The 13,007-nt window shown below is 35.7% G+C and overlaps 2 protein-coding genes across 9 annotated transcripts; both read left to right on the top strand.

The window, feature by feature from the left end:
- Positions 1-384: 384 nt before the first annotated feature.
- cnppd1 (cyclin Pas1/PHO80 domain containing 1) lies at positions 385-5,365 on the top strand. The gene is made up of 8 exons (XM_077205367.1): positions 385-586; positions 984-1,086; positions 1,791-1,872; positions 1,987-2,107; positions 2,225-2,353; positions 2,523-2,584; positions 2,915-3,032; positions 3,730-5,365. The coding sequence occupies exons 1-8, from the start codon at positions 524-526 to the stop codon at positions 4,351-4,353; spliced, it is 1,302 nt and encodes a 433-aa protein (XP_077061482.1). The 5' UTR covers positions 385-523; the 3' UTR covers positions 4,354-5,365.
- Positions 5,366-5,987: 622 nt separating this feature from the next.
- On the top strand, positions 5,988-12,934 carry prkag3a (protein kinase, AMP-activated, gamma 3a non-catalytic subunit). 8 transcript variants are annotated; one of them, XM_077205371.1, is made up of 13 exons: positions 5,988-6,338; positions 6,902-6,938; positions 7,046-7,152; positions 7,288-7,369; positions 7,466-7,524; positions 8,643-8,703; positions 9,113-9,167; positions 9,766-9,892; positions 9,990-10,155; positions 10,238-10,275; positions 10,379-10,525; positions 11,250-11,343; positions 12,633-12,934. In XM_077205371.1, the coding sequence occupies exons 1-13, from the start codon at positions 6,321-6,323 to the stop codon at positions 12,647-12,649; spliced, it is 1,008 nt and encodes a 335-aa protein (XP_077061486.1). In that variant the 5' UTR covers positions 5,988-6,320; the 3' UTR covers positions 12,650-12,934. The 8 variants fall into 8 exon arrangements, 5 of the variants coding, with proteins under 5 accessions (XP_077061486.1, XP_077061487.1, XP_077061485.1 ...); XR_013195435.1 differs by having other exon boundaries at positions 6,030-6,338; positions 11,250-11,421; XR_013195434.1 differs by having other exon boundaries at positions 6,033-6,338; positions 11,250-11,421; positions 12,246-12,934.
- The last annotated feature ends 73 nt before the right edge of the window (positions 12,935-13,007 follow it).

The following is a 13,007-nucleotide window of genomic DNA, read 5'->3' as shown; positions in this document are numbered from 1 at the left end:
GACGAAATACTCCAAACAAATCTATTAGCACATTGAATAAAACATATTTTAAATATATTACTCCGAATGTGAATTACTTGACATATAAATGAAATTTGATTTCGCAATTTGAAATACAATTATTTTAAAAACGCTTAGCGAGTAATCATAAACGACTGCGATTGGTCCATTAACAATAGCGGTGTTTCGTGATAGATAACACTGATGAACGTTAATAATAGCCTTTGAATAAAATTAAATTTCATACAAAAAAATATTCACTGTACCTGACAGATTAGAAACCATAAATATTTTTGACCCAACTTCCGTCCACTAAAAGTCCCGCCCCTGTCAGAACCCACACTAACCGCTGTTTACGCTCCTTTATTCAATTTCTACACAGCTGAGCGGCGCATTGGCTTGCGTAACTGTGTTCCTGAATCCGTTGCAACGTATCTGTCACGGAAGAGAGGGCGCCTCAACGACGCCTTTCTTCAGCCTTTCTGTGTTTTCAGACCCTTTAAATGAACGTTGGAGGCCCAAAATGGATTTTGGCGATTTATTTGATGAGCGGACGTTCACCTTTTCTGACTTTCAAGAGTTTACGGTCAGTATCTTGGATGTTTTTGCTCCGGTTGCGCTGCTTTGGCGGGTGACCGAGAAACTCACGCGATACTGACTGATACAAGAACTTGTGCTTTTAATAATGTCTTCCTTCAACTAAAGCCCACAATATTAGACTGACAGAAAATGATTACTCGTAAATACAGCAAATGTCTCCTTTTTGCAGTATGACAGTAACTTTTTGCTGTAAGTTATTAGTCTTAACTGTTAGTTCGAGGCTTCATCATAGGCCCAATGTTTAGGTTTGAAGAAACACGAATACCAGTACTTATGTTATTGCTGTAATGATGTTAAGTAGTCATAATATACATCTTTTAAGATTACTAAGAAGACATATACCTGACATTTCAACATGTTTTGTATTCTGTCATCATGATCAGTTCCTGCCTAAACACGAACATTGGTCAGAGAGAGTAAGGAAACGACTGTATTATGGTCTTGATTCTGACAGCCCGTTGGATGCTTTATCTTGTCCCATGACAGGTGAGTCAACTAGTGCAAACTACAGTAGTCAACATTTGAAGTGGAGCAAAAAAGTTCATCAAAGTTGTCCTAAGACATAAACGGTTATTATTCAAAATGCATGTATAACTTTGAAGAAAGGTTTTGATCCACTTCAAATGTTGTCAACTGTAGTAGTTTGCACTGTTGTTGTACAAAAATGCAATAACAGTGCAAACTACTACTGCATAGTTACTAATGCAATGTCATAAGTTGTCTTCTTCACCTAACTGCTTGTTTATGTTTCCTGTTTTTACGTGGAATATCTCTTGAAACATTTTGAAGTTACGTAACGTTTTAAATCTAATCATTTAAATCAAATAATTTTAGATTTTCTTTTACAATTATGTGCATGATGTTGTTTAAATATTTAAGTGATTTAAATTGTAAGATAATTATTATTTTAATAATTAAGTATATTTTTATTATGACTTAATTATTTATACTCATATTTACAATTCTAAGAATTTTATTTGAAGTCTAAAATTACATCCAGGGGAACATTTTACTCATATTTGTACTTGGTTTTTGCATGAAATTGATTGGGGTCAAGCAAAGTTTGTATATCATTGCATTCCTAGATTTGGCCATGTTTGGGTTGATAGTTTTTAACATACATATTCTATACATATGATGGTTACTGCTACATCTAGTATACACTTCACTCAAAGTTGTGTTTCCTCTAGATATTGCTGTGGAACTGCTCCAGAAATCTGCACCAAGTCCCATAAGGAAACTTCACAAGAAATATGCTGCACATGTGGCCAGGTAGGATTACCTTATTATATATTGGACTTCAAAATGTAATCTCATTACATTACATACTGTATATGTTAAATATTTCCTGGATCAATAGTAAACCCTTTTTTTTGTGTGTTACAGGGAAGCATGTATATCTCCTTGCGCTATGATGTTGGCCTTGATATACATTGAAAGACTGCGACACAGAAACCCTGAATACCTGCAACAGATCTCATCCTCAGACCTCTTTTTGATATCCATGGTATTCAAATCCAAGCATTTTTATTAGCTTTATTTTTTCTGGTTCGCTATTCTGGTCAATTTCAATGATGCTGTTGGTGATAATCACATTTCTCTGAATGTCTTCTGTCGTCTCCAGATGGTTGCCAGTAAATATTTGTATGATGAAGGAGAAGAGGAGGAGGTTTTCAACGATGAATGGGGTACTGCGGCCAAACTGGATGTTCATACCGTCAACACTCTAGAGATGAACTTCCTCAATGCAATCGTAAGCATGGCCTTCCAAAGAACTACAGCCATTTAAAGTAGTTTGGCTTGTTTTGTCCTTTTATGTTGAGTGTGATTTTTTTTTTAAGGCTAATACTAGACAAAGTTGTATTGCTGGTTGTGATTTTTCTATTGAAATTGATTTGAAACAATATCTTTCACATTTACAGGACTGGAACCTCTTCACCGAGCCCAGTGACTTCTTTAAAATCCTCAGTAAGGTGGAAACCAGGTTGGTTAACACGCACTTACTGTGTTATACATCTAATATGATCCTTATACACTCTGAGTGAACACCCTTACTGGCCTTTAAGGGGTCACAGCATTTTTGTTCTTTTCAAAAGATCACAGACAAATTTTGATGGCATGACCTGTTTTTAATAGCTTTTAAGTCTTTTGAAACTCGGGCTTAATGCAGTTGCCCTTTTTAGTCTAATCTGTTTGTCAGAGTGCTTTGAAGTAGCATTTAAGTTCTGAGTCATGTGCTAATTTTGTTGTTACACTGTTATTATGAGTTCCAATGTAAAAAGATCAAATATTTGAATGCGCTTTGTCCCTGCAGCATTGCAGAGCGGCAAGGTACGAAGCGAGGCTGGTTCACTTACACGGATCTATGCGTCCTGTTGGAGCAAACCAATTGGAGAGAAGCCCTATCAGCGATCTACCAGCACTTTACCAAGGTGAACAATCATAGCTTAACCCGTATGGGCTCATAAATACACCAAAAAAGTAGCTCATATAATATGTGCACTGTATTCCAATCATCTTTAGCCTTATGCTATTTGCTGAAAATCTTCCCCATATTTGAACTCAAATCTCATTTGATTGAAGTTTGCGCACATCAAGACACCTGTATTGACATCAGTGATATTTCACATTGGGTCAAGAGAGAAGATTTTGGGCAAATACCAGCTTACATTTTTGTAATCTATTTGTAATCGTCTTTAATTAGTGGGTGCACAGTTTGTGGAGAAAAAATGCAGTTATGAATTTTCGCATAAAATAAACGCTTTTTAAAGTGTTTACTGTGCATGTTTTGTAGGATGGCACAATTTGGACAAAAAATTGATTTGTAAATCGATGTGACTATAAAATAATAATATATACGTTTTTACAACTAAATGATTAAACAAAATAATAAATATTACTACTGTAATATTTCACTGTAAAATAAAATTAGTATTTAAGAAAAAATATATATTATACTTAAAATAATTATAAAATGAAAATACTAATATTTATGGCTGTAATTTCTTTGATTTCAAATGTCAAACCGTTGAGCTTTAATTTTGGTGGTAATCCGTTGGGATGCTTTAATTTTGTTGAACTGTGCAGCCCTATCTTTAATCAGTTATTGTGTTCTTTGTCTTCCTTCAGATTACCTGTATGTTGGGTCTCCTGTACTTGACTAGCGTAGCCAGTCTCATCGCTTCTTCCGCTGTCATCCACCAGCTCAGCCGTCTTCCCAATACCAGCCACACTTACTTGGACCCGATGAAGCGCACATCCATTCAGACACCAGCAGTCCTTCCTGAGCTCTTGCTGGACATGCCTCAGCCAACCTCAAACCTCCATTGCTGTGTCCTGACCAACGACAGCTTGAAGCCGCGTCCCACCGTCGTGCCAGAGCAGCAGGTTCCTACCTCTTCATCCTATCAGAACATGGTGCTCTGTCTCTGGGGCTCCATCCTCTCTACTCTTTCCTACTCAAACCCCTCGTTGGACATCCAGCCACAAGACTGTTTGGTATCTGAAGTGATTTGTCACGGTCACACGGGTGGTTTCCCGCAATTCGCAATGGCTCGCAATGGCTCGACGACTCTTTCCTCGCCGTGGTATGCCCGTCTCACTGCACATTGGCTTGGGTTAGGTCAGTTTAGCATTGGCCTGATGTTTCCAGACCCCCATGTTAGCTCAATGCCACCATTTCAAAGACACCCATGTTGCCCAGAGACTACTTTGCCATTTGGGAAATTGCCATCTCTTCTAATGCCCGGTTAGATGAGTCCTATAGCAAAATAAAACCAGCTAAGTTTACATGCGCAGTCAACTCCCTTGGGTTTCCTTGTTGTAAATGAACCAGCGATATAGTTGGTTATAACCGGGTTGTGGTGGGATAGTATGTTGGAGAGAGGGTAGTGGGGAGGTTTATTACAGAAGTGGCATATGCTGATCGACAGTGAATTTTGACGTGTGTGATGCAGTGCACGCTAATGCAGTATGAATGAACAGGCTTTCTTTTCTTTTCCGGCGGACGGGTCTTTTCTTTTTTTCTTTTTTTTTTAGCTGTTAGCTGTTACATGAAACCTCCAAAGCACCCAAACAAAAAGAATGGTAGTTACATAAGTTAACTAAAGGGTCTGCTCTTATGCCGGGAAGTGCGGGCTCTTGTTTTGAATAGTTTGTTTGGTAGAGGAGGGCTGTATTCTTATGAAGTTTCTTCCTGTGAAAGCCTTTATTTTCAAGTTGGGAAATTGTTTGAATTTAAGCCTGGTTTTGTTCACTTGGTTTCTGAGAGGACAGGTAGAAGAAAAGCAAAAAGGGATCCGTTTTACAATGTCAGTTAAACAATCTAGTTTAAGATAGATCTAAGATTTCTAATGTTCAGATAGTTGATGCCACATAGCATTCATCATAGAATGCAACCATTTTGTAAAAATCCTCAATATTTTGATATCCTAAAGTAATAACATATTGGAATTGCTGAACGGGCTAATTCAATAGATTAATTTGGGTTCATTGCTCGACTTTGTTAATAGGTTTAATTTGGCTTTATTTTATGTTCTTTAAATGTATTACAGTAAATGATATATTATTAGGGATTGGGCATAAAAATGCACCATTTAACACCTGATTTAGTGATCTCTTGCATATCCACCATAATTTGTTCATGACAAATATTTGACTATTTTCATGACTTATATTTTCAGTCCCATTTTGTACATTTTGTATAGAAATTATAAAAGAACATATAGCTGCAACAATGGAAGTAATAAAAACATCTTAATCTCGATCCTGGTTTGTATGTATTTTTATTATTGTTATTTATATTTATTTTTGTGGTATGCAATAGAAAATGTTTTGCAGAGGATTTGTAGAATGCATATTGCTTTATACTAAACTGTAGTATTTTTCACTTCAGAGACTTTGGGGGCATGATTTAATTACTGTATTTTTTCAATCATTTTATACATTATTTAGAGAGAGACAAAATTTGACCATGTCAAATTCAGTCCCCACAACAGAGCCAGCTTTCTTAATCAGTTTGTTGACTCTAATAATAGAGATATAATGGGCGATGCAGCTAAATTCAAATTTTTATATAATTTTTGAGAATAAATTTAGCTTTAATATATCTGAAAATTTTTCTTAACGGGCTGATGATAACATTAAAAATGAACATATCGGCCGATACCGATATGGTTTCGATATCGTGCATCCCTACTTAAAAGACTGACTCACTGGATCAAAAGGTATTTCTTATTTGACGGAAATTATATTAAAACCCAGTTAACTGACTAAATAGTTTTAGCAATATCAAAGACATTTCTTAGTTGGCATTTGGCAGGTGTGGCCTAAAATTAATTTTGGACCCTTCATGACAGTATAGGTCGCGCGCATATCACACAGGCCACGCGCTATATTTGGAATAACCTGCGCGCGCTCTCCTACATTCCAGCTCTCGTTTCGTGTTGTCTGTCAGTGTCAAACCAGACATATTTACGGTACATTTAACAGGACACCTACAGCAATATTCTAAAATAGATATTCCTCTTTTCACCAGCGCGTCGTCGCTTTGCCTTTGTCTCTGTCCATCGGTCCCGCTGCGTTTAGAGGCAGCGTCGCGTCTTAAACAACCGACCTCAGTTCAGTTGATCCTAATATAGCTCTGATGAAGCGGGATCAGTGGGCATGCGCAGGACCCGGAGACGTGCACGCAGGAGCTCGACTGTAGTGCACACGCACAAATGGATACTGACACACAGGTAAGCAACAGCAGGTAATAAAACCTTCTCTAAAGGAAGTAAATCAGCGTCTGATGCATGCGGTAAAATATAGGCTTGAGAATAAAAAAAGCAAGACAGCAGCTCAACATAAGCATGGTGCAAGTGGTAGTAACATGGTAATGCCATATTTTTACGTTATTTACAAATTACCATGGTGCTAACCGTGTATTACTTTGTGTGTGTGTGTGTGTGTGTGTGTGTGTGTGTGTGTGTGTGTGTGTGTGTGTGTGTGTGTGTGTGTAAAACCATGGTGGTTTGGAAGCCCAATGATGCACATATTTTAATCTATGGTAGCCTATACTATATACTGTATTAAAGTACCATAATATTACCATCTGATAGGCTACACCAATTGCTTTTTGTAAGGGATGTAGCATAGCAATACCATTGTTGACATGTAATGGAAGCTACTGTTTTGATAAAATGATCCACATAAAACAGTTATGATATGCATTATTATTAGACTAATTAAAATTCTTTAATTTAATTTCTGAGCGCATAATTATAGTCAACATAATGTCAACATGTTTGTTTTTTGGCAGGACGTTTGCCATGAGGACTATATAATGAACAGCACAGGTAGGGCAACGCACATTTCATAAATCATGAGAATTTGCATCCAGCACTTTAGGTTCTTAGGCATTTTCAAAATGAAGATGTGATTTGGTGTTTTCACGTCCTTTCAGACCCCGATCCGAATGCAGAAGCTTATATGAACTTCATGAGGAAACACTGTTGTTACGATGCGATTCCCACCAGCTGCAAACTGGTCATTTTTGACACCACACTGCCGGTTGGGATGCAGTACATTTCCTGGGTGTTATCGTTTAACATGATTTAAAATGTGATTCTCGTTGACATCAATAATTAATTTAGGCAAAATATTTGTTTTCGAGGAGGTGAACACACATCTATTGTATCGCCACAGGTGAAGAAGGCCTTCTTTGCTTTGGTTGCGAACGGCCTGAGAGCGGCCCCTCTCTGGGACAACAAACTGCAGAGATTTGTGGGTAAGACAGACCCCGCTGAGCCTGTGCGTATTATTTTTTTCTTTATGAATTGTTCTCTTTCGTAGTGCTTACCTCATCTCCTTGCCATTTTCTCAGGTATGCTGACAATCACAGATTTTATCAATATTCTTCATCGGTATTACAGGTCACCTATGGTGGGTTGCGATCCCTGCCACTTCTATTGTGTTGTCCTTCATGGTTTGAATCATATTGATTTCTGCATTGACTGTCCACATAATGCTGCATGATACGGATATTGTTTCTTTGTTAGTTGATGACATGCCTTGAAATAGTATTCGTCCCCAGTCTTTTTTCATACTAATGATTTCCTCAACCTGATATCTTGAGCTTTTGATTTGTAAATCAGTCACCTCTGTAACATTTCAGCCCAGTAAAAAAAACTAAATGAAACAGTAAACAGTGTAGTTACCAAAGAAAGTACTTGTAATATGGGTTATGGTCAGGTATAAGGATAGATTCAGGGTTAGTACCTAGTTATAACCCAGTTATTGTAATTATTACTATAATAAGTAAGCCTACATAGTATGTACATGGGGAACAGGGCTGTAAAGTGCCACCAAATCTTCTCATCAGCTTTGACTAGATTTCCAGATATGGTTGTCTTCTCAATGCCCCTCACTTATTTAATAGTTATAAAGAGGAGTCATTTGTTTCTAAGTTTAAATATACACTACTGTTTAAAAGTTTGGGGTCAGTTCTTTTGAAAGAAATGAATACTTTTATTCAGCATTAAAAGAAAAAGCATTAAATCGATCAAAAGTGACAGTGAAGACATTTATAAAGTTACAAACGATTTCCATTTTCAATAGATTTCCTTTAAATTCTGTCAACTTACCTTTGTTTCATCAAAGAAACCTGAAAAAATCTATCACGGTTTCCACAAAAATATGAATATAACTGTTTTCGACATGTATAATAATAAGAAATGTTTCATGCATCATATTAGAATGATTGCTGAAGGATCATGTGACACTGAAGACTGGAGTAATGATGCTGAAAATTCAGCTTTGCAAAATTACATTTTGAAAATATTCAAATAAAAAAAACGATTTAAATTGTAAAGATATTTCACGATATTACTGTTTTTACTGTATTTTTGTGAGCATAGGAGACTTCTTTCAAAAACATTAAAAAAAATCTTGACCCCAAACCTTTGATTTTTTATATATACAATAACCTTTGATATTTACATATAGTCTATTATACATTGTATAATATTAGATATTTTACTGGTGCTTTCTTTCACTTGTAGGTTCAGATCTATGAACTGGAGGAGCACAAGATTGAGACATGGAGAGGTGATTCATTTCAAAGTAAATAAACTGAACTACACAGATGATGTTGGGATGTTGTCTAGTACAGCTACAAGGACGGACATTACCAGTTCTATCTAATGAATTCTAATGAACGATGGGTTTGACTTACTGAAGCATTTAATATGTAAAATGTTGTGCTGAATCAAAAAAACACACAAAAAAGACAATTTTTTATAAACATTCTTTGCATCACTTCAGATGTTAAGCTGACATATTTAGTATTGAAACATTATCAGGCTGGCTGTATCTCCACAGGGCTCGATATATCTCACGCAGCTGTCATTGACTGTCAATGTGTGATTATAGGGCAGATTTACTGCACAGTGTCACCCGAGATCAACGACTTGCATTTGATTTTTTCCAATGTTTTTCTCTTTCTCTTGTCATGTGCTCTATCTCTCTGTAGACGTCTATCTGCAATATCACGATCAATATCTCATCAGTATCACGCCTGATGCGAGGTATTAAAAACACAGTTTGAGTTATGTAAGTGTGCCAGGGTTCCTGGTGCCATGTACGATCGTTATACATAAGAATTATAATTGTAACTTATATATAAGATGCAAAATAGATATTCATGTTTACACTACTATTCAAAATGTTGGGGTCTGTACGATCTTTTAATCATTTTAATGCATGTTTTAAATATATATACAATTTAAAATAAGTGTTTTCTATTTGAATATATTTAAATTCTTGTAATGGCAAAGCTGAATTTTCAGCATCATTACTCCAGTCTTCAGTGTCACATGATCCTCCAGAAATCATTCTAATATGATGATTTGCTGCTCAAGAAACATTTCTTGTTAATACCAATGTTTAAAACAGTGGTGCTGCTTTGTTTTTTAAAATATGGTTTTTTTTTTTTGATGAATAGAAAGTTCAAAAGAACAGCATTTTACTTTTACTTTCGATCAGTTTAATGCATGACTGCTGATTCTGAATAAGTGTTGTTTCAATAAAAAAATCGAACTGACCCCAAACCTTTGAACAGTAGTGTATCTATTCATAATACATATTATATAATCTATATTTCTACATTTTTCTGTCCGCGCACAGCCTCTTTGATGCCGTCTACTCTTTACTGAAACACAAAATCCACAGGCTGCCGGTCATCGACCCAGAGTCTGGAAATGTCCTTCACATACTGACCCATAAGAGAATCCTCAAGTTCCTTCATTTATTTGTAAGACGAAAACAATCCAGGCCTTGGCTCCATTTGCAGACATCATATTACAGATCAGCAGGTTTTTGTATAAATATGATTTTCTTTCCATCTCTAGGAAGCCGCAGTGCCCAAGCCACGCTTCTTGAACATGCAAATTAAAGATGCAGGAATAGGAACTTTCGCAGAAGTGGCCACCGTTTCACAGACGGCCACTGTGTACGATGCCCTTTCTGTGTTTGTGGAGCGACGTGTGTCCGCTCTCCCGGTGGTGGATGACAACGGTACACTTTTTTAACTTTTAACTTTTTTTTTTGTTACCGGACAAAATAAATGTACTTCCCTTCCTTCTGTTTTGTTTTGTAGGCAAAGTGGTTGCCCTGTATTCCAGATTTGATGTGATTGTGAGAATCTCTTCTCCTTTTTTTCATTTCAGATATTAAAAGCAGCACTGGGTTGTTGAGAGAACTTGTTACTAATATCTTGTGTGTCTGTTTCTTCTGACAGAATCTTGCAGCTCAGAAAACCTACAATAACCTGAGCATGAGCATGCAGGAGGCAGTGCGGAGGAGGCGCTGTTATGTGGAAGGAGTCATTAAATGTTACCCTGACGAGACTTTGGAAACTGTCATTGACAGAATAGTCAAGGCGGAGGTGAGGATGTGTCTTCTAAACTGAGGCTGCTCATTATTTCTCAGATGTTTACTTTGGCTAAATGACTACAGTTGGAAATCAGCCAGTCGGCTAATACTGGCACATTTATAGAAATGTGAATTGTCTTTATAAATATATACATTGAATATCTCCATGTATTTTTATTTAACACTTTTTCTTTGTCTTGTCTTTTTAAATTGCAACTGTTGTTCTATTTTATTGTTTTGTTCCGATTTAGATTTGTCATTGTTTGTTTTTTTGTTTTATAACAAGTGACATTTAATTGGAACAGAAGTTATAATAGTCTTTTCTTCCCTATTGTGACGTATATCCGAGTGAAATGGCTTCTCGAACGAGTAAAAACGTAGAGTGCAAGGGCGGGACTTGATTTTGTCCTTGGGGAATTGATTGGATGGTTGTGGTTTTCTATTGGTCGATCTCACGTGAGTGACAGGTTGTCCCGCCCTCACACCAGTAAACACGACATCATCAGAGAATAGAAGAGATGTCACTGCTAGAGGGAGAGGATGATACTTTGATTAAAGATGACAAGGGCATATGAATAAAAAAAAATAAAAAAGTAATGTGCACTGCAATATTCCATAAAATAAGGGTTGTCAAATTTGATTTCATGGTGACTTTAACTTTTATTTTGTTAATTTTTGTGTTTTCATTTTAGTGTGTGTGTGTTTTCTCTGAGATGTTTTATGTTGGCTCTGTCCAGGTCCATAGGCTGGTGCTTGTGGACAGAGATGACGTGGTTCGGGGAATAATCTCTCTCTCAGACCTGCTGCAGGCTATAGTCTTATCTCCAGCAGGTATTGATGCTCTGTTTTCCTAACCTGAGAGGATATGTGTTCTCCTGTTCTCCTCATCTAACCAGCACTAGTATCCAGGTAGGCTTTACTCTGCCTTCCTAGCCTAGCTTTGCCAACACATGCATTGCTGCTGCATACAGTACTAGTCAAAAGTTTGCACACACCTACTCATTCTTTATTAGGACTATTTGTTACATTTTAGACCTAAAGTCATCAAAACTATAAAAAAACATGCATCGAATTATGTATTGATCAAAAATGTTAAACGAATTAGAATTCTCTTTTATCCGGGTTGTTTGACACACTATTGATGGGGTTCACCTGTTGATGCTTTTCCTTTACTATTCACTCCAGCTTATTTATTTGAAAAATAAGTTTATTATTATTATTATTAGTAAATAAATAATTAAATAATTTTCTAAATAATTAATAATCATTATTTTTCTGAATGAATATATAATAATACTTATTATTATTATAAAAATAATAATAAAATAACAAATAATAATGTTTATATTTTTTTAATAATAGCAATAATTAAATAACATTTAATTTTATCAACTCATTTAAATAACAATTATTTTAATTTTTCTGAATAAATATATGATGATAATAACAATAATACTATTTTTAAAATTATTTTATTTATATTTTTGTTGTTATATGGAATTTTTATTATATAGAAATTTAGACATATGCCTAATTTATATTTGTCTACAAAACACATTTACTGCATTTAAGCATACAAGTGTGAAAAACACATTCATTCAGGTGTGTTCAAATGTTTTACTAGTACTGGCAAATTACACCGCTGTATTATGTTTCTACTAATATACTCTTTATAATTTGTTTGTTTATTATATCGTCTGATGATATGATGTTATGTCTTCTGTTATGTAAAGCTCCAGCACCCATGAATCGCAGACACTCCTAAAACATTTGGGTCTCTACAAAGCTGATGCATTTTCTCTCTACTTTTGGGTATTCACAACCTGCGAGCAATGAAAATAACTGTAAACGCCCATATGCAATACTAATTATAGAAATTTGCTGATGAATAGTGTGCTCCCCGCATGCTTTATGCATATGCGTGACCTCTTTGTTGGCTGTATGAGTGTGTGAATGCTTGAGAAGAAAATACACTGGTAGGTCAGGGTCGTGACCCCGGGTCCCTTTGTCATGGTCATTTAACACCAGAGCGTTTGGAAACAGTATCATGTCAACAAACAGCCACTTACTTACTTATATCATTTTACTCTTTGTGAGTGTATTCTCTTATCCTGTTTCAGATATTCAAAGAGGATAAAATATGAGCAAGCAAGAATGAAGAAAGAATCTATTTTTTACATGATACATTTACATTGTAAAATTTCATGGATTATGTAGAGTGTATGATATATTAAACAATATATTTCTCATTTAACTGAGAGATGGTTTATGATGAGTACTGACAAAGAGTTATGTATGATCGTGAGCACACAAGGCCTGGGATTTTGATCAAATTGATCATCTAGTTTGCTTTTCTGTGCTGTTATGAAATGTATTGTCAGATTATCATGTTTTTTTTTTAAATAAACAATTCCTTGTGCTCTTTTTTTCGTCTTATTGACCACTCCACAAATAACAAAAAATATAAAATCTAAAACCTTGAAAAAACATCTGTT

The sequence above is a fragment of the Siphateles boraxobius genome, unplaced genomic scaffold (genome assembly GCF_051911475.1).
Source record: "Siphateles boraxobius isolate OS27281-9 unplaced genomic scaffold, OSU_SipBor_1 53, whole genome shotgun sequence".
Classification (NCBI taxonomy): Eukaryota; Metazoa; Chordata; class Actinopteri; order Cypriniformes; family Leuciscidae; genus Siphateles; species Siphateles boraxobius.
Note: the sequence above shows the minus strand (reverse complement) of the source record. Positions and strands in the feature narration are given on the sequence as shown.

What these genes read in the sequence shown, in the direction of transcription:
- cnppd1 (XM_077205367.1), top strand. Translation starts at nt 524, where the DNA reads ATGGATTTTGGCGATTTATTTGATGAGCGGACGTTCACCTTTTCTGAC. An exon ending in TATGCTGCACATGTGGCCAG is followed by an intron (nt 1,873 to 1,986) that starts GTAGGATTACCT and finishes TGTGTGTTACAG; the next exon opens with GGAAGCATGTATATCTCCTT. An exon ending in TGAACTTCCTCAATGCAATC is followed by an intron (nt 2,354 to 2,522) that starts GTAAGCATGGCC and finishes TCACATTTACAG; the next exon opens with GACTGGAACCTCTTCACCGA.
- prkag3a (XM_077205368.1), top strand. An exon ending in GAGAGGTGATTCATTTCAAA is followed by an intron (nt 8,704 to 9,112) that starts GTAAATAAACTG and finishes ATCTCTCTGTAG; the next exon opens with ACGTCTATCTGCAATATCAC. An exon ending in TCAAGTTCCTTCATTTATTT is followed by an intron (nt 9,893 to 9,989) that starts GTAAGACGAAAA and finishes TTCCATCTCTAG; the next exon opens with GAAGCCGCAGTGCCCAAGCC.